The 19,562-nt window shown below is 31.9% G+C and overlaps 1 protein-coding gene across 1 annotated transcript; it reads right to left on the reverse strand.

Annotated features, from left to right (window-relative positions):
- Positions 1–378: 378 nt before the first annotated feature.
- LOC128192210 (cytochrome P450 3A24-like) lies at positions 379–18,745 on the reverse strand. The gene is made up of 14 exons (XM_052864718.1): positions 18,572–18,745; positions 16,006–16,108; positions 14,409–14,464; positions 13,963–14,065; positions 12,785–12,901; positions 12,133–12,221; positions 11,133–11,290; positions 10,379–10,506; positions 10,152–10,239; positions 8,375–8,532; positions 7,407–7,495; positions 6,510–6,647; positions 6,219–6,378; positions 379–2,273 (listed from the first exon to the last, which is right to left on the reverse strand). The coding sequence occupies exons 1-14, from the start codon at positions 18,652–18,654 to the stop codon at positions 2,193–2,195; spliced, it is 1,551 nt and encodes a 516-aa protein (XP_052720678.1). The 5' UTR covers positions 18,655–18,745; the 3' UTR covers positions 379–2,192.
- Between the last annotated feature and the right edge of the window lie 817 nt (positions 18,746–19,562).

A 19,562-nucleotide genomic window follows, 5' to 3' on the forward strand; every position in this document is an offset into this window, starting at 1 on the left:
CACTCAAGTAATCTCCATTGTAATTAAGACATATATCTAAAACAATAGAGTTTGTATATACCTGTTACTAAAGCCAGCTAAGTGTTAAAATCTGCATGTCTGATGGGGTCGCGTCCTTGAATCCTACGGACTGTGATGTATTCGAAATCTCTCATTTATAACGGATTCCGATTGGTAAATACACAACCTCAGAGAGAGAGAGAGAGAGAGAGAGAGAGAGAGAGAGAGAGAGAGAGAGAGAGAGAGAGAGAGAGAGAGAGAGAGATTTTGATTGATTCAACCAATCTTTGTAATTGTCGTCAACCCTTTAGAATTAACAAGTGCATAAACATCATCACAAGAACACATTATGAAGTAAAAACAAAATGAAATACAGTATGAATTTTGTAATCCGTTTATTATATCTGTGGATAAAAATTCCATGCGTATTTGTAAAAATATCCCAACTATCCGACACAACTATTATAAATTAAGATACTGCATATTCCAATTTAATAATGCTTAATCTGCTTTGGTTCTGACCAAATAAACGATTTGTTTGTAGAAATAGAGATCTAAAAATGTTCATATATTAAAAACACCAAGATTTATGGATAAAATAAAAAAGGTTTTGTAACAATAACTACGAGTACAAAAATCATTCTACATGTATAATAAATACCAGAATTTAATTTAAAAAAAAAACACACACACACAAACCATGCAATAAAATAGCATATTTATAAGCATATTCTGAGTATGTGTTTTCTAATTTATATTTATATAATATTGTTCAACAACAACACAACCAAAATGCAAACTCATTACACTGTTGGTATCTCGTGATAGTTTAAAAAGTGTTCTTTAAAACTTACAAATTATCACTTGAGTCATACCGAGGTATCTCTTTCAGCATATGATAATCAAAAGTTAGTATACTTTTTTCAAATTGTATTCATTCATGCACAATAAAAACTACATACATTGTTTTACTTTGGAATTTAAGAAGTGTAGAAATATGATAGCATTGAAATAATTCGTTTTCTCTTAATATAGAGGGAAATAATTCTTTCCAGAACTCTATGGCACTAAAGCACATCTATTTTGTTTAATAAAATAAAAACTGAATTATTAAAATGTTCACATATAAATGTTTCATCCTCAGTTACCCTTTTTCCTTTCTAAATTAAAATAACAAATATATATAACAACAAAAACACCAAAAAAAAAATACGGAACAAAACCCTTAAAATCAAAATAATAAATTTAAATAAAAAGCACCAAAACTTCCGGACATAAATAAAAAAAAGATAGAAAGTTAATAAATTTGAACAAGTAAATTGAGCTCTGAACTCTGTTTTTGCATAGTATACAAATTTGTTCCTATTTTCTAGCTTGTATGTACAATTATGCGCTAGGATACTAGCATGAAATGTCTGAATCAAATTTCACATTTCTAGAGGAATACACATGTATATGATAAGAGTCGAATTTGGTCCCTTGAATCTACATTTTCAATAGTATTTTGGTATATTAAATTGTTTGTTTTATCATAAAAGTGTTTCTATATGATATATTTTTCATCTATTTATTTTATTTCACTCACAGGCAGTATATGATGTCAGAAGTGACACTACTTGTATAACTAGATCAGTCATTACTGCAATTTTCTGATATTTCTTTGAGAGGAAATTAATATAGTGCGAAGCTTTGAACAAGCAAAATATCTCTGTCAGTTTTTAGTCTTGGATGGACAAATCTTTGATGAAATTATTTTGTTTATTCAAGCCACCGCTTAGCATTTTCTAAAAGAAAAACTGCCTTAAAATAAGCTGTTCAATGAAAATATATGAAATTGTTGCAAAAAAGGTTGACTAAATGATGTCATATTTCAGAACTGTGGACACTTAAATCAAAACAAAAATTATTAAAAACTTCACATAATTTTACCTAAGTACAAAGGAAACATTACAGTACAGTACAAATATGTTGTTCATTTTAGGGGGCCATTCAAGCCTCATTATAATATATATAAATATATAGTTCTTTCATTAATCTTCATTTCAGATTGTGATAATCTGCTTATTTTCAATAACTGTTAGTTTTTATTCTCAGTCTAATAGGCAATCAAGATTGCTAAAAATACTACCATCAATCCTGGGAAATGATTAAATTACTTCAAGAGGAAAATATTATTAAACACTGTAAAATTCTTATTTTCTGAGTTCAAATCTGAGCTTGACTGGTTTTTCTGTTGTAATAAGTCCCCTGTAGGTAATTGGTTTTAGAGGAATCTGTAAAAACAATCATTTATTAGAAAAACAAATGAGGAAAATACCCAATTATGAAGTTTAGATGTGATAAAAATTGCAAAATAATGTTTACCATTCATTTTTCAACAAAAGCTTCAAGATGAAATGGCCAATTTAAGATGAATGCATTGAAAATCTGAATGATAATGAACAAGATTTGTTTCTTATAGATAGTTATGATGAATTACCATCAAAATTAGGACCCCCTAAGATGCTTATAATTGTTCTTTAAAATGACTGATACTTGTATTACCCAATAATATCCTATGACATTTTAAGAAAAAAATTATGTTTCTTAGTAAACATTTTTACTACGTTTTCAAAAGAGATGTTGATTCATTGATGAGGAGAGGGTACAGCTGTCTTTTAAAGATCAATTCCATTTAAGAATCAACATTGTTTGGCCCCACATAGTCACCAATTTTCTCCATACTTTACAGTTTCATAGACTTTGCCTTGATGAGTAACAGAAGCCTAGCACCATTTATTTGTTGTTATGTGCTCCTGTTGTCATGGTAACAGAAAGTAAAAATGTCCAAAATGTATTTAAAGCTTATTTGAGAACATACTGTTCAACAGTTTAGGGTTTTCAGAATAAAATACAGGTACCGGTGGGTTATGAAAAAAAAATTATCATTCTACAAGAGAAAGAAAAATCAAAGGCCTGAAGGGCCACAACTGCGTCGAGTTAAAGTTAATTTGCAGAGTAAAAACCTAAATAATTTTTTAAACAAGTGAAAAGCTGTCAATGTGACAGCAAACTGAGTTTTCTTTTTATATGCGAACTGTATCCATAATCCATGTCAATCCATATCCAGTGAAATGGAGTACCTCATTTGCAATATTTTGCTAAAAAAGACTTAGTTCAAAAGCTGGTAATATTTTCAGAAATAATCAGAAATAAAAATCCTAGAAATATGCACACCTCTGATACATGTACAATTAATCTGCAAAAGAACAACTTTTTATCTATAAAACTGTATGAAAAGTTATCCGTACAATGAGGTTACCCTATATGCAATATTTTGCCAAAAAATGACTAAATTCAAAAGCTGGTATTTTTTTCATAAATTATCAGTAACCAAAATCCTAGCAATATGCACACCTCCGATATATGTATAACTGATCTGCAAAAGAAAAATTTCCTATCTTGAGAACTGTAGGAGGAGTTATCCGTACAATGAGGGTACCCTATATGCAATATTTTGCCAAAAATGAATATGCAATATTTTGCCAAAAATGACTAAGTTCAAAAGCTGGCATTTTTTTCATAAATTATTGAATATCAAAATCCTAGCAATATGCATACCTCTAATATATGTTTAATTGATCTTCAAAAGAACAACTTCCTATCTTGAAAACTGTAGGAGGTCTTATCCGTACAATGAGGATACCCTATATGCAATATTTTGCAAAAAAATGACCAAGTTCAAAAGCAGGTATTTTTTTCATAAATTATCAGTAATCGATTTTAAGGTAGTCCTATACTCGGCACTAAATGGGCTCAATCATTACAAGCTTAGCTTTAAATGATAAATATACATTCTAGCAATACATATACAAAAGAAAATATGTATGTTTACATGCTAGTTTGTTTGTTATCACCTCTCAGACGGGTGTACCCCCTTGCGAAAATTATTGACAATTATGAAATTTGCCAGACGTCCGTTTTTCCTAAAAATAATTACCAATTTTGGGAAAATTAAAACTGAACATACAAAAATAGAGTATAAATATTCATTTAAGCCATATCTCATCAATAATTTTGCGCAAATTTTTGTAAGTAAGTACGCTTTAATGACCTGATGTATCAAAATAGAATACAAAAAATGCAATGCTAGTATCGCGTTTGGTAATTTTTTAACTATTTTATGGACTCAAACTTAAATTCATGGTGTTTAATCTATAGATTGACATCTTAGAAAAAAGATTTGGTAAAATAAATTATATGTTGACGGATTACTTTTCACGCTATAAGCTCTAAACCAAGTAGACCCTGACGAAAAAATCCGTAAAAATCACATTTTGCTACAGTTTTCTGCCTAGATCTGTCAACAATGTTAGATATCATTTAAACATTAATTAATTGACGATTGATTAAATGCGAAATAGCTTCTGTCTCTAAATTTAAACCGGTTTTAGTGAAAGAAAAAGAAAAATTCGGGGGGGGGGGGGGGGGGGGGGGGGGTCAAAACAAAGAAGATATAAGCATACCTGAGATCCTGGTAAATCAGAAACTTCATTTTTCATTTTACTTTAACAGAATCGAGTTTCTCAACATTATTCATTTCTATCTCTCATATAATACATATATTACCGTTCTAATTGCTTATTATTGCCATTGTTTACAACAGCGATGTAGAGCAAAATCAATACCGGGTATCAAAAACGCTTTGTAAAAGTAGAACCAATATTGTAAAATCCGTATTATGACGCAGTGCGATACTCGGACTACTTTAACTTTAAAAAAAAAAAAATAAAAAAAAAATACATTAGTCAACTTAAAAAAAATAATAGAAAATGTTATTTATCACATAACTAATAAAATTACAATTCATTACAAATTTGCTCACCTAATTCTTAAAAAGTTTTGAATTTCAATTGAAAATTTAAATTCATAGAAATATCTTAGGAGTTAAAAAATTTTTAGATATTTTTTTCTCTATTTATATGGAAATAAAAATTAAAATTATGATTGTGTTTAATTCTATATATTGTATACTGCTGATAACCACTCTGTGTCTTATTATCAATTTCATCTAAAATTCTCAATGGTCCAAATGACACGGGCCGAAAAGAACAGGGGTAGATAAAAGAAAGCACCCATTCACGTTGTTTACAAAGTGAAAGCAGTTCACTAGTTGGTTAAAAATAACTTTTGGTTGTAGTATATAAATAGTGCCTGTTTGGGAGGGTAACAGTTGAAATTGACACCCCGAGAAAACCATTGTCAACCGACGCGAAGCGGAGGTTGACAATGGTTTTCGAGGGGTGTCAATTTCAACTGTTATCCTCCCAAACAGGCACTATTTATTTTGTTATACTGAATGTCTTTTTTAAAATTTTTAAGAAAATTTTACTGCTTTTATATAGGAATAACGTGAATTCTACAGCGAACCGTACGCGCATAATTTTCGCACATGTAACATTTTTTAATGTTACCCGTTGCCAAGTGCATTGCTAACGCTGAGGGTAATATTAAATATTATTAACTGCGTCTTAACCAATCAGATTTCAGTATTTAACATGAAAGTATAAAAAATGTACTTATCGCTCGATTAGGAAGTTTTGTTTCTACAAGATCAAACATTTGTGCATTGTCAATTTTCGATATGGATACAAAATAATCTATTTTGCAGGCTATAAAAATATAGTACATTTCATAACCAAATTGAGTATGTAAGCCAAGTTATCGCATGTGTCTCGGTGCTAGTGTATTCATCCGCTGAAACCGAGAAATATTGTTTTCAATAAAATGTGAACATTTTTAAAGACGGCAACCATTTCGAATCTGCAAACTTGTTTTGTTGACGTACAGTTCTGCTCGATATTGAAGTATGTCATCTATTTTTCTTCAAACACATACAAAAACTTTGCACTCATTTCGACATTTGAGTTGTTTGGCTCCTAAAAATGTTGGCAACTTCCGGACGTACGATCCCTAGATGGCTTTCGAGCTTCGCTCGACGCCATAAAAAAATTTACTGGATTTGACTGAGCCCCGACTGTAATGATCACCTCATAATACTAAGAGACTGATTCCTTATTCTTTGATTTTTTTTAAAGCTCATCTTCTCAATCAGATTAATGTAATATATACAATGTATTAATTGGTGATGATCATCCTGAGCTGTTAAATATTTCCATACACATGATACAGCCCTTTTAAATGGTCTCATTTTTTCATAGACTACCTTTAACACTTACCTGAGTTTCCTCACAAGGAACAATCTTCACTCTCCTGAGGACATGAACCAGAGCTATTTTTAGCTCTAACATAGCCAGTCTCATTCCCAAGCACATCCTGGGGCCTTGGCCGAATGGCATGTAGAAAAACTTGTTCTGGACATTCTTAGACTTTTCAAATCTGTAATGCAGAAAACATTTTTGTGAACAAGGCATTACAATCACTCCAAATCTGATTCTCCATCAGCATAATTCAGTATTGAGCATGCTTTCACCTGTTCATCACTATGGTCCAAAGAGTACACTACTTACCTGTCTGGATCAAAACGCTCTGGTTTTGGCCAGTATTCCGGATTGTGATGGAGTCCATAGACTGGAATGACCAAGGAACAGCCTTGGGGAAACGTATAACCCTTGACAGTCACTGTTTCCCCGATTTCTCTAGAGAGTCTAAAATAACAAAAACAAACTTTTAAGGTACAACAACCCTTTGAAGGACAAACTTTAATTGAGGTTTTGAGCTTAAGCAGTGACTATCATTCCTTGCTTTAAAAAATTGCTTTTTATGTGGAGCATTACATTATTTGTTGCTGAAAAGCATTTATTAAAAAAGATAAAAAAAATATTACCTTGAGAGTAACACATTTAGGTGTGAAAGACTTTTAAAGCATACACTTTTTTATTGTTTCTTTCATGTCAATTCTTATGACCTCATCGTACAATGCTTCTGAACAGTTTATCATAATTTAATAATTAAACAATGGCAACTTTCTGCTACCAAACAATAGAAATATACTTTTAAGAATAAAATTTTCTTTCAGAAACCAAAATATCCTTATCAGTATACTGTTATTATGTTCAATTTCATAAATATCATTAAAACAATTGGACTGTAAATACCTGCATTTTACAAGAAAACACAAAGGCATATGCAAAGAGAGCCGAAGTCGCTTATCTTCAAAAGGGGCTTGACCATTAATTTGAATGAACTTAAAATTCCTTTATCCAATGATGATTTCTGCCAATTAGTTAAGTTGAGATTGGCTCTAAAGATTTCAAAAGTATTAAAGAAGAGGAAGAGTTGACAATAAGACATACTAAATGAATGATTGACAAAAGGTTATCAAAAAGCTCTCTTCAATATTTTGATCAGGTGAGCTAAAAATGTGTTCATAAAAAGGTGTTAATTTTTCCTTCATCATAGTTTACCTTGTAAGAGGTGGAAACATTCTGAGAGACTCTAAAATCACTTGTTCCATGTATTGCAGTTTATTCATTTCATCATAGGTAGGTTCATTCTTTAATATAAATCACAAATTTAAACCAATGTGCACTAAATTAATGTCCGTTCACGCATATAAACAGTTCATTACTCCTCATATATTTTTGAATCTTGGTCCATATAACCTTTTATATGAATCATCATTTTCCTTTGTAGAATTTGAGACAAAAACACTTGACAAAGCCATCTAACTTCTAACACATGCAAATTTTATTTCTTAAGTATGTTTTGAAGTGACTTTATTATAGGTCAGTCGGGCCGAGTGTATAATGATATCATATTCGTTAAAGGAATTTTGCAGCTATTAATCTATAATACAATGCACTATAATGGACTATTTACTTACTAACTTACATTACTTATGTTTTATGAGAGTAGTACATCCAAACTTCATAGTCATGATAAGTTATAATTTTATACTGGCACAGATTAAACAAACTGTTGGGACACCCCTGAAGATTTTAGGCTGTTCATCTCAAACATGTATTGACAATTTTTTGGTCTTTTGTAATCTTTTGGTCAAAAGATCTGAATGTCCATACAGTACTTACACAACACATGTTGCAAAATATGAGAATCAGGCAAAACTGTTATAGGATTTTTTTTCATGATGCAAGTATTAGAAATTTAAAAGTTTTTTACAGCACACATTATTTGGCATATTTTCTGTGTGTTTATTTTTGTAATATAAAGAAGATTGCTTACAATGTAAATTGGAAATATAGATCATCTTCATAAAAAAAACAATTACACATGTTATATTCATATGCTAAATACTCTTCATTTAAGATGTTGGGAAAGGAACAAGGTTTAAATGCATAGATTTCCTGGCGTGTCTGGCTTATCCTATCTCTGTTATGAGAGAGAACATGTATTAAGTGTGAGCTTGATTTACCTCCCCTATTTGATCATGAATCTCCTGCACAACTTTGTCCTGAACCTCCTGGTGCACAGCTAGACAGTAGGAGACATAGTTCAGGGTACTGGCAGTGGTTTCATACCCCGCAATAAAGAACAGGAAGGCTTGGGCCATAATCTCATCATTAGTCAATTCTGGAAGACATAATAGGATATTTAATGTAAAGATATCTAATAAAGGAAACGAAGGTTGACAATGGTTTTCCAGGGGTGTCAATTTTAACGGTTACCCTCCAAATCAGGCACTATTTATTTTATCATACTAAACGTCTTAATTTTAAAGAAAACTTAACTGACTCCTTTAGGAATGGCGTGAATTCTAAGGCGAACTGTACACAAAAAATTTATGCACATGTAACAATTCGTATTATTATACTTTCATGTTAAATACTGAATTCTGATTGGTTTAGACACAGTTGGTAATCCTTTCAATTACACTCAGCCTTTGCAACACACTTGGCAATGGGTAACACTATATAAATAATGCCTGTTTGGGAGGGTAAGAGTTGAAATTGACACCCCGAGAAAACCATTGTCAACCGACGCGAAGCGGAGGTTGACAAAGGTTTTCGAGGGGTGTCAATTTCAACTCTTACCCTCCCAAACAGGCAATATTTAGTTTATTATACTGAATGTCTTAATTTCAAAGAAAACTTTACTGCTTTTATTTAGGAATGACCTGAATTCTATGGCGAACCGTACGCGCATAATTTACACGCATGTAACAATTCGTTGTGTTACCCGTTGCCAAGGGTGTTGCTAACGCTGAGGGTAATAGAACGAATTATTAACTGCGTCTAAACCAATCAGATTTCAGTATTTAACATGAAAGTATAATAATATATAAATAGTGCCTGTATGGGAGGGTAACAGTTGAAATTGACACCCCTCAAAAACCATTGTCAACCGACACGAAGCGGAGGTTGACAATGGTTTTTGAGGGGTGTCAATTTCAACTGTTATCCTCCCAAACAGGCACTATTTATTTTATTATACTGAATGTCTTAATTTTAGAGAATTTTTTACTTCTTTTATATAGAAATGACATGAATTCTACGGCGAACTAAACGCGCATAATTTACGCGCATGTAACAATTCGTTGTGTTACCCGTTGCTAAGTGTGTTGCTAACGCTGAGGGTAATAGAACGGATTATCATCTGTGTCTAAACCAATCATATTTCAGTATTTTACATGAGGTATAATAAAACTAATTGTTACATGCGCGTAAATTATTCTACGGTTCACCGTAGAATTCACTTCATTTCTATATAAAAGCAGTTAAATTTTCTTAAAAAATAAGACATTCAGTATACCGGTAATAAAATAAATAGTGCCTGATTGGAAGGGTAACTGTTGAAATTGACACCGCTCAAAAACCATTGTCAACCTCCGCTTCGGGTCGATTGACAATGGTTTTCTCGGGGTGTCAATTTCAAAAGTTACCCTCCCAAACAGGCACTATTTATATAGTGTTACCCATTGCCAAGTGTGTTGCTAACGCTGAGAGTAACAAAACGGATTATAAAGTGCATCTAAACAAATCAGATTTCAGTATTTAACATAAAAGTATAATGAAGAAGAATGTTGCCTCTGGTGGGGTTTGACTCTAGTCCTCACGCATGCAAATCCAGCACTCTACCAATTGAGCTAAAGGGTTAACCCTGTAGCCAGAGCTAGTAGGAATGCCATATACTAGTACCTGACTCTACCACACATATATTCAGACATATATTCAGACTACTATGGTACCTACTTTTCTGTCCGGTACTGATATGCTGCTCCTCCAGTGACTCTTGGTCAAGTTCTGCATTGACCATAAGTTGGAGGAAATCCAAATGTCTCTGCAACATCATTTACACAAACTTGCAGTTTATATTATATGCATATACATGGAACCTATTTGAAAATCCTTTCCGAAAATTTAACATTTCACTTTTGATTTTATTTCCCTCTCTCTGCATTACAGGTATATTTAATTACCTGAGATGTTTCTGATTTTCGATCATCTATCATGGCTTGACACTGCCGAAGAAAGAAATCCACATTCTCTTGGTTGAAGAAGTTCATATTGAAGAATCGAATGACAGAAATCAGAGTTGGAAATATGGCTAAAAGAATAAAATCAAATATTAAACAAAACATGTTCTAAATAAATGTTTTCTTCAAACCTTCTTCCTATCCCTACATATATTATATTAAATCTTTGTCTTTGAGAACACACTATAACTAAGCAGTGTAAATACTCCAAGACCTGTGGGCCACATTACTCACCTGAACAAAAATGCATTATTCAAGAAAGTAGATAACTATTATACATTATACAATTTAAAGCCAATGTTTGCATGAATTCTTAATTAGGTTATTTAAAGCAAAAAGCAAAAGAATCTACTTGAATAAAGAAAATTTGGTCTCATAATATTATTTTGCTAATGACATTCATACTTTTTTTCTTTGTTCTTGGAAAAAAACCCTTAATTGAAGTGGCTTGTTAATATACTTTTAATTATTTTATCTTATAGCTTGTACATAATCATCTATTTCTAATATGATTCACATTTTACATTCCACTACCCAAAAGTTTTTATAAGCTGATACATTCTAGCCAACTTTTAGTCTCATTTAAGATTAACACTGAAAACATACTCAATGACCAGGTATAATATGAGGAAAACTTACTCTTGAATTTGATAATAATTTGATTAAATTTGCAGTCATATTAAAATTGCTTCATTACTTGCAAGTGTAATACAGATTCTCCTCCAATTCCCCATCCCTTTCTGAAAGATCCCTTTAATGTTCTTGATAAAGGAACCATCAGGATTATTGATGCAGTCTACGTCCAATCCAAATGCTGTTGCTGATATAGCGTCCAAGGTAAATCCTCCATATATGCTGTGACGTAAAAGTTTATCACATATTAAGGGGCAGTGGAAGTTGGATTCCAAAAACGCAAACCCTTAATCTTTGACAATTCACAGTGTTAATGGGCAAGGAGAGAAAATAAAAAAAATTCAATGTATGACTAAAAATTAAAATTATATCATTTTTGTTATGAGACCCCGTCCCCCTCCCTCTCCCTTTCAGGCTAACTCTGGTGAATGCAATTATTTGCACTATAAAGACATGTATTTCATTAGTCAATTTATAAAAAGGGAAACATTTCAAATTGCCAATTATGTAAAGTGACATGTATGGGTCAGTCTAACAGCCATAGACTACTTTGAAATTAATAATAGCATGAAATGTTTGTCAAATAAATAGGTTAGTTGGACAACGGTGTTACATAACATTGTAAGTGACATAACTGTGTATTTTTTCTGTACAATTTCAGATTTAGCAAACTTTGATGACATCCGATATGTTAATTAAATGTAGAGTCAATTGGTCAACTGTTAATCAATTTAAATTAACTACAGCAAAACTCGGTTATAACGAAGTCACTGGGACCTAAAAAATTACTTCGTTATATCTGTATTTCGTTATAACCGTATAAGAAATTCATTAAATTTACATAGCTGGGGATCCAAGATGACTTTGCTATATCCGTGAATTCGCAATATCCGTGTTCTTACTAAACGAGTTTTACTGTAGTAGTTATTAACTACCACTTGTTCAGTAATATATGTACCGTAATAGCTGGATAATTCAACTGTTAATTTTAATGGATTGTCAGCTATTTTGAGATAAAGAGTGTAATGAAAGTTAAAGTGAGTTAACAGCATTGGTTGACTCACATTTTCACTTCAACATTTTCTTTTGCTTTTGCCAGTTCCTCTAATTTATTAGCCAAATTTACTGAACATCTGTTTATATCATGGTCCATCTGCAATTGGCAAAAATATTCATCATCTTATCATGAATGCTATACATGTACATGTATATGTTAATATTAAGAAATAGCAATTGCGAAATGAATGTTATTGAATGTATTCAATGTATCAGAATCACTTAATTATGTCCTTTTTATCAAACAAAAATTTAACCATTCAAATTGCTTCCAACACGATGCACTAATGAAAAAAGATGAAGAAAGGAAAGGATTATACATGTTTGTAATTTATATATGTTGGTATGCATCATTAAATTAGATGTTTTCTTTTTTTCTTACAATTATTGTGAACAAAGATCTAAAAATTGTACAAATTCAATGAATAAATAACAAGTTTTACCATGTGTTCATGTTTTATTCAGTTCATAACATAAGAGTTTTTGCACACAATCGCCAATGTTAAAAAAATTTCTTTTTTATATTAGATAAATTCCTGTACTTGTATAATAACAACAATATCAATATAGTAAAGGGAATTATCTCTTTTAAGAAAAAATATTTTAATGGCAAATGCCTGTGTTTTTTTAAGTGAAAAAGTCTTTTGTTTGTGATCTCACCAATTTGAGCTTCCCTGTGCTGAAAGTTGGAGTGAGAATGGAGCGTATTCTCTTCCAGTGAGATCCATAATGGAAAAACACGCCTTTGTTTATAGGAGACTGGGTCATTTTATAAAGCTACAAAACAAATTAAAAATTACTGTAGCTGGGATCATATGTAAATCTTAGTCAACCAATCAATTCTGTAAATCAACTTATATTTGCGATGATTATATTTCACCATTTACTTGAGATACAGAGGTTTGCTGTGACTTATTTTCATGATCAAGCCTTCATTACACCCCTACGGTAAGGACTAGTTCGTTGACGACACTACTCTTACAAACCTCATGAAAATTTCTCACATTGGAATATAAGTTGGATAACAGTTATAAATACTAAAGCTGATAACTAATACAGTTTTTCATTAAAAAAATCTTCAAAAAATAAAAATTCATTGGAAATTTGCAAAACATGTAACTACCAGTATATGTACATGTACTTGGAATGAGATGAGATGGAGATCTAGAACACTGAAAATGAATAGATTAAGGCAACTCCTTACAACTGGATTTATAATTTTAAAAGACACTAAGTCACAAGATGGAGATTTAATGTTTTGTTGAATTGTTTGTATCAATTGATTGGTTGAATGTCATCATAGCTCAGTGGTCAAAGTATCAATCTTGTGAACCACAGATCTTTTATTCACATTCAATGAATTTAATTTTTAAAAATATGATTTTTTATCCAAAATTGCACATTTTTTCACCTATTTTATTTGTATAGTTCTTATTCATCATGCTCTCTATCATAATCAAGTAATTTTCTGTTGATTTGAGAACCTATTTTAAGGTGTAGTGAGCCACCTTCAGCATTGAAATTTTTTTTGGCAATTTTTATGTTCATCTATTCCTTTCCAACAAACATAAATACATAAACTTAATGCGTCTTCAACTGGCAATACAGTACTGTACAAGATCTACAAATGTTTATTTCCTATCATAGATTAACCATAAAATCAAAAACACTTTACATCAAAAATTCTTCTAAAACCAAAAATTGACATGAAATTAAATCATATGAATACAATGACACACAACCAGTGGTGTACAACGCAAGAGATTGAACAATCCTGTAAATTGAAATTCTGTATGCACATAGGGGTACATAATATTAATACTAAAATGGACATGTACCCGTCTTGGTCTATCCTGAAAATGCGGGAAGTCTTTGACCATGATGTGTTTGAGTAGATCTGGATCTGCTACAGTGATGGTGGGGGTCTTTCCATACCACGTTCTGCGCATTATATAGAGATAGCCTTATTTCAATATAATACTTTATATGATGAATCAAAACTACCGTATATCAAAAGCATAATCAAGGGATTTCTGTATTTACATGTAACTGTAACTTCAATTTGACAATACCAGTGTTATCAGGAACAGATAGTTCCCTATTGTTACATAAATACAGTTGAAACTATAAATGTACTGATAAATAAATGTTCTTACCATTCAGACATTTTGGATAGATTAATTTGTCTAAAGTATTTCCTTATTGATAATATCATGTTAACGTACTTCATATTAAGTAATAAAACATCAAAATAATGAAATTAATTGAGAAATTAAATACTTACAATATAAGTTTAGATTTCTTCAGCTCAAACCATTTGTTCTCATAATCATCTACTCCCTGCAAAAGGAAAAACTCCAATTTAAATAGTTCACATATAAATACATGTAAATTTAATACATGCATGCATCATTGTTCAAGAAATGAGAATATAGACATTTATTTATCATAATAAAGCAAAGCCATAATTTTTAGCAATAAAAATCAACTTTTATCAGTAATGTACATATGTTGGTTTCTTTTATAATGCTTGCACGGTGCACACAAAACTTTGTTATATTCATGGTTTCTCTTAAATTTATCTGCAAAGTTCATACTTAATAAGTCCTATGGTTTAAATATAATTCAGAATTAAGAATTAAAAATATAATGGCAGATGCCATGTTGTATGAAGTAGGGAACTATAAAGAACAGTGCAGCTCTGTTTAAAACTACATCTCAAAAGAAAGGGAAAATCAGTTAGGTTATATTTATCAACACTTCCTAAAGATGTACTTAACATATAACATGGGTTTTGGGGTTTTTTTTTACAAAGCTTACATGCAAACTATTGTCGATGTTTTTTTGTAAAGCTACCGAGCAAACCATTGTCTATGATAGAACAACCCCCCCCCCCCTTTTAAAAAAACAACCCCAACAAGAGGCCCATGGGCCACATCGCTCACCTGAGTAACAATAGGTATGATAAAATCAGCTCAATGGAGTCATAATACAAACTATCTGGACAATGTACAATAATACATGTAGATCATGTATAAATAAAATCCATTTTTCCCCTGGATATTCTTATGTTTATAATCATTAGTCCCTTTTCTAACAGGATGATTTTATAGTCATATCATATGTTGAGTATTGCAGTTCTCAAAAAGATCCTTAACAATAGTTTATATATGGGATATAAACGTACATCAAACTCTGAACCCTCTCGTGAGGCCAAAGAATTGTCCTGGGGTCAAAGTCTTCACAATTATAAAGAATCATCTGGCTGATTAGTTTCTGAGAAGAAGATTTTTAAAGATTTACCCTATATATTCCTTTGTTAAACTTTGACCCCCATTGTGGCCCCACCCTATCCCCGGGGGTCATGATTTTCACAACTTTGAATCTACACTACCTGAGGATGCTGCCACACAAGTGTCAGCTTTCCTGGCTGATTAGTTTCTGAGAAGATTTTTAAAGATTTACTCTATATATTCCTATGTAAAACTTCAATCCCCCATTGTGGCCCCACCCTACCCCCGGGGATCATGATTTTCACAACTTTGAATCTACACTACCTGAGGATGCTTTCACACAAGTTTCAGCTTTCCTGGCTGATTAGTTTCTGAGAAGAAGATTTTTTGAAAATTTCTTGAAAATTTTCATAAATTCCTAATTATCTCCCTTTGCAAAAGGGCGTGGTCCTTAATTTTCACAAGTTTGAATCCCGTTAGGATAAGGATGCTTTGTGCCAAGTTTATTTGAAATTGGCCCAGTGGTTCTTGAGAAGATGCTGAAAATGTGCAAAGTTTACAGACGGACAGACGGACGACAGACAAAATGTGATCAGAATAGCTCACTTGAGCTTTCAGGTGAGCTAAAAAACTACAAATCCCCAGTACCATTTTTAAGATCCGTGGGAGGTGTCCAAGCAGTGGTAGGACGCCCTCTGGGACTGGTATCCCAGTCATCTTTTCGTACTTCTCTGCCTCTCGTCGTTTCAGCCTGCAATCAGTCAAATCTAGCTATTAGACGTACTTATCGGCTTTAAAGGAGTTATGTAGATTCAACAATTTCTTGTGCTATGTTAAATCATGGGAAAAGTAATCCCGATACCTACAGTATATTCAATTTGACATCATTTTAAAGAAGAGGTCAAGAGCTTGTTTAATTCCTTTTCTGGAGAGACTGTAAGCATTCTAGATATATTAGTCAAAAATTGACAAAACTCCAAAATTTGTTCCTCAATTCCTTCATATTTCATTGAAAATGACAGTTTAAAACATGATTTTTCATTGTGTTTACCAAAACTTTTAGCCCCGGTACACCCTATCAAACAAAGCTATTGTTATGAAGCATCACTTGAAAGAATTTTTATCTTAATTTTTATGAGCCTGTAGGCACCTTTCATTTACTACCGTAGATCTTGACCCTAAGTCAAATTATGACATCTGTTTAGGTGTTTGTTGAATCGAGATATACCTGACTGTATAGATCCAGTTTATTTTAGGGGGTGGGGGGTTCAGGGGATAATATTGTTTGTTAAGAGGGGTCTGAGGCCTATTTTCAGTAATTTTACTATGTTAATTTATTCAATTTAATAAGTTTGAACTTTCCAGGGGAGGTCCCGACCTCAAACCCTTCCATCTATTCTAGATCTGCAATAATTTATGGATAGTCACAATGTTTGTGGGTTTCACTTTTTTCTAATCAAACATATATACTTGCATATACTTGCATATGCCTAAAATTGTTAACCTTTATGTATCGGTTCATACCTACCCAACTTTAAAAATTCTTCTAGAGTCAGTTCTATGGAAAACTTAGATATTTTTAAGGGTCGCTTTTTTATATCGTGATCAAGTTCTCATACAGTTATGCCGTGCAATGAACATGGTTGCTCTGACCAAGGGTAAAAGTAACATGTATATAATCAAAGTCGCACAGATTCAAAGCCAGCTGTTGATTAAATAATACAACTGGTATATGAATATAAGCGTTTATTATCCTAACCAATACATCAACTATATATATAACCGTTACGATGGTCCCAGTATTGCTTTTCAATCTTGCTCATTTCGTATCAATTTATTTGGATTTTAAACAACTTTTGTTATAATTAAGAAACCATTAAGAAAGATATTAAGAAACCCAAATTATTTGCAGCAATTCCATTGATGCTTGCAACCATTTGTTTTTTGTATCTATATATACCATACATGTATACATAGTATATACATGTACACGTAAAGCATGCACTGCATGCTAGATAATTTGGTGTACATCTAATACCCAATCCCTATGAAGAAAAATCTTAAAAGAAACAATTAAAACACTTTGACTCAAAATATGAAAAGCCTTAATTGTTGTATGTTGCTCTTAAAAAAAAATATCTATGACCTTAGTTCATTAAATCTATAAGCAATATGCAGATTTATTATGCATGCATGAACAATTTTGCCAAGACGTATGTGTACTATACATACATCCATCTGAATAGATAATTAACCCCTACAGTATATTTCCCCAATCTATAATAATTGATTTTTTGCAAAAGTTCCTGTTGCACCAATTTAACTTATATCAAAATAACACTGGAAAATTTCCTTATCTGATGCAATGTCATATCACACGATTAGCACTTTGTTAAATCAACGCAAAAATAAAATATTTTTTGATAAGATTTAGTATGTGTATATGTTCTTACAAATATCAAGTGTTATTTAATTTAATTAGTAAAGCTATTCATAACAAAATAAACATTCGGAAACACAGGGACAGTGGTAACCAAACAAATAATTTTGCATAAAAATCAACAGCTATCAATGGTAAATGGACCCGGCAACAAAATGTGAACTTGACTGTTTACACTAGGGCAAAGTCAGGTATATACTTTATATCTATATTTGGTGTGTTACAAATCAACATATAGTTTACAACATATTAGGGTTTTTTCATTAAACTACTTTACAACAGTTTTTCTTTGATTAATTGGAATAACATTTTTTGGTTCTGAAAATCGCATTTTGACAGTTTTGGATTTTACATCCATTTAATGTGTATAAAAAGCTATCATTGTAATAGAGGAGACTGGTGGAATCTTCTTTTTTTTTCAGCTAAAAACAGGGACAAATATATGTCCCTGCTTTAAGAAAGATCAGAGCTTTGGTTTAAAAAATAGATTAGATTAAAAAAGATTAACTGAGAGAATTGAATCCCCCTACTCAACCTCATCCACCTGAAAAAATGTAAAATGGAAATAAGGGCATTCCAATCCCTAAACTCGGCACCTTCAAACGCCTCTTCATATAAAATAAATACACACTTACCTGACAGTTGTACTTTATATGTAATATGACAAACAGTGGAAGACTCAAGATATAATATATATGTTTAACGTAAATTAAGGTATAAAATCCGATTTATCAGTTCACTATTTTTTTGTAACACCATTCTGACAATTCTTACCATAATAAAAGGCCAACGACAGCTAAAATTCCAACGAATGGCAGAGCCCACGAACTCGTCAAACAACACAGGTGAAGTTCCATGTTTACGTTTACAATCTGTTTTATCCTCCTGACCTTCTACTTTCGTTTTCACAGCAGAAAGCACCAATCGCAGCTTCTCGGGTCTTTCCGGCAGACCTCGGACATATATACGCAGAAGGAAGCGGACCTTGTTCACTTTTTATCGCAAAGTTCCTGTTAGAATTTTGTATTTTAAAATTTTTAAAGTTTTGTGTTTCCTTCACTGACATGTCTAGGGAAGTAAAAAAAAAAAACACCTGATAAATTACATGAATTAGCACTTTTGCTATAGTGAGATGATTATAACGTTAGATCTCACGCCAGAAAAAACCTAGTTTAAGAAAAATTATCAATCCAGACATGTTTTATTTAGACGTCTGACAAATTATTTTTGATTGACTGAAGGGGGGGGGTGATAATTAATATTCACAGATCTTTTAACCGTTGCAGAAGTGATTTTGATTGACTGAAGGGGGGGGGGGTGATAATTAATATTCACCGATCTTTTAACCGTTGCAGAAGTGATTGTGGAACACTTTTTTTAAAGAATTCCAGTTTTCAAAGAATTTATCGCGAAAAGACAAAAAATTTACAAACATGGTTACCTGAATGTACTTTCATTCTTATGTTTAATATTATATGTCTTTCTTGCATAAAAAAAAGTACAAAGCAAAAAAAGAAAAAAAAGAAAAAAAGAAAAGAAACAAAACAAATAAACAATCTTCAAACAGATTCTTTATCATAGGATATTTACAAGTTTGGTCTACATGGAGAGAACCATCCCCTATATTTACATGTGTATGTGTACCATTGTAAATTACATATTGTTGTACATTTACAGCACTGTCCAGTGATCACTGAATTTTATTAGTACAGCCTGGTCACTATATTTCTATAATGGCGACCAACCGATTAAAACACATTTATTC

This window comes from Crassostrea angulata, chromosome 7 (assembly GCF_025612915.1).
Source record: "Crassostrea angulata isolate pt1a10 chromosome 7, ASM2561291v2, whole genome shotgun sequence".
In the NCBI taxonomy this organism is placed as follows: domain Eukaryota; kingdom Metazoa; phylum Mollusca; class Bivalvia; order Ostreida; family Ostreidae; genus Magallana; species Magallana angulata.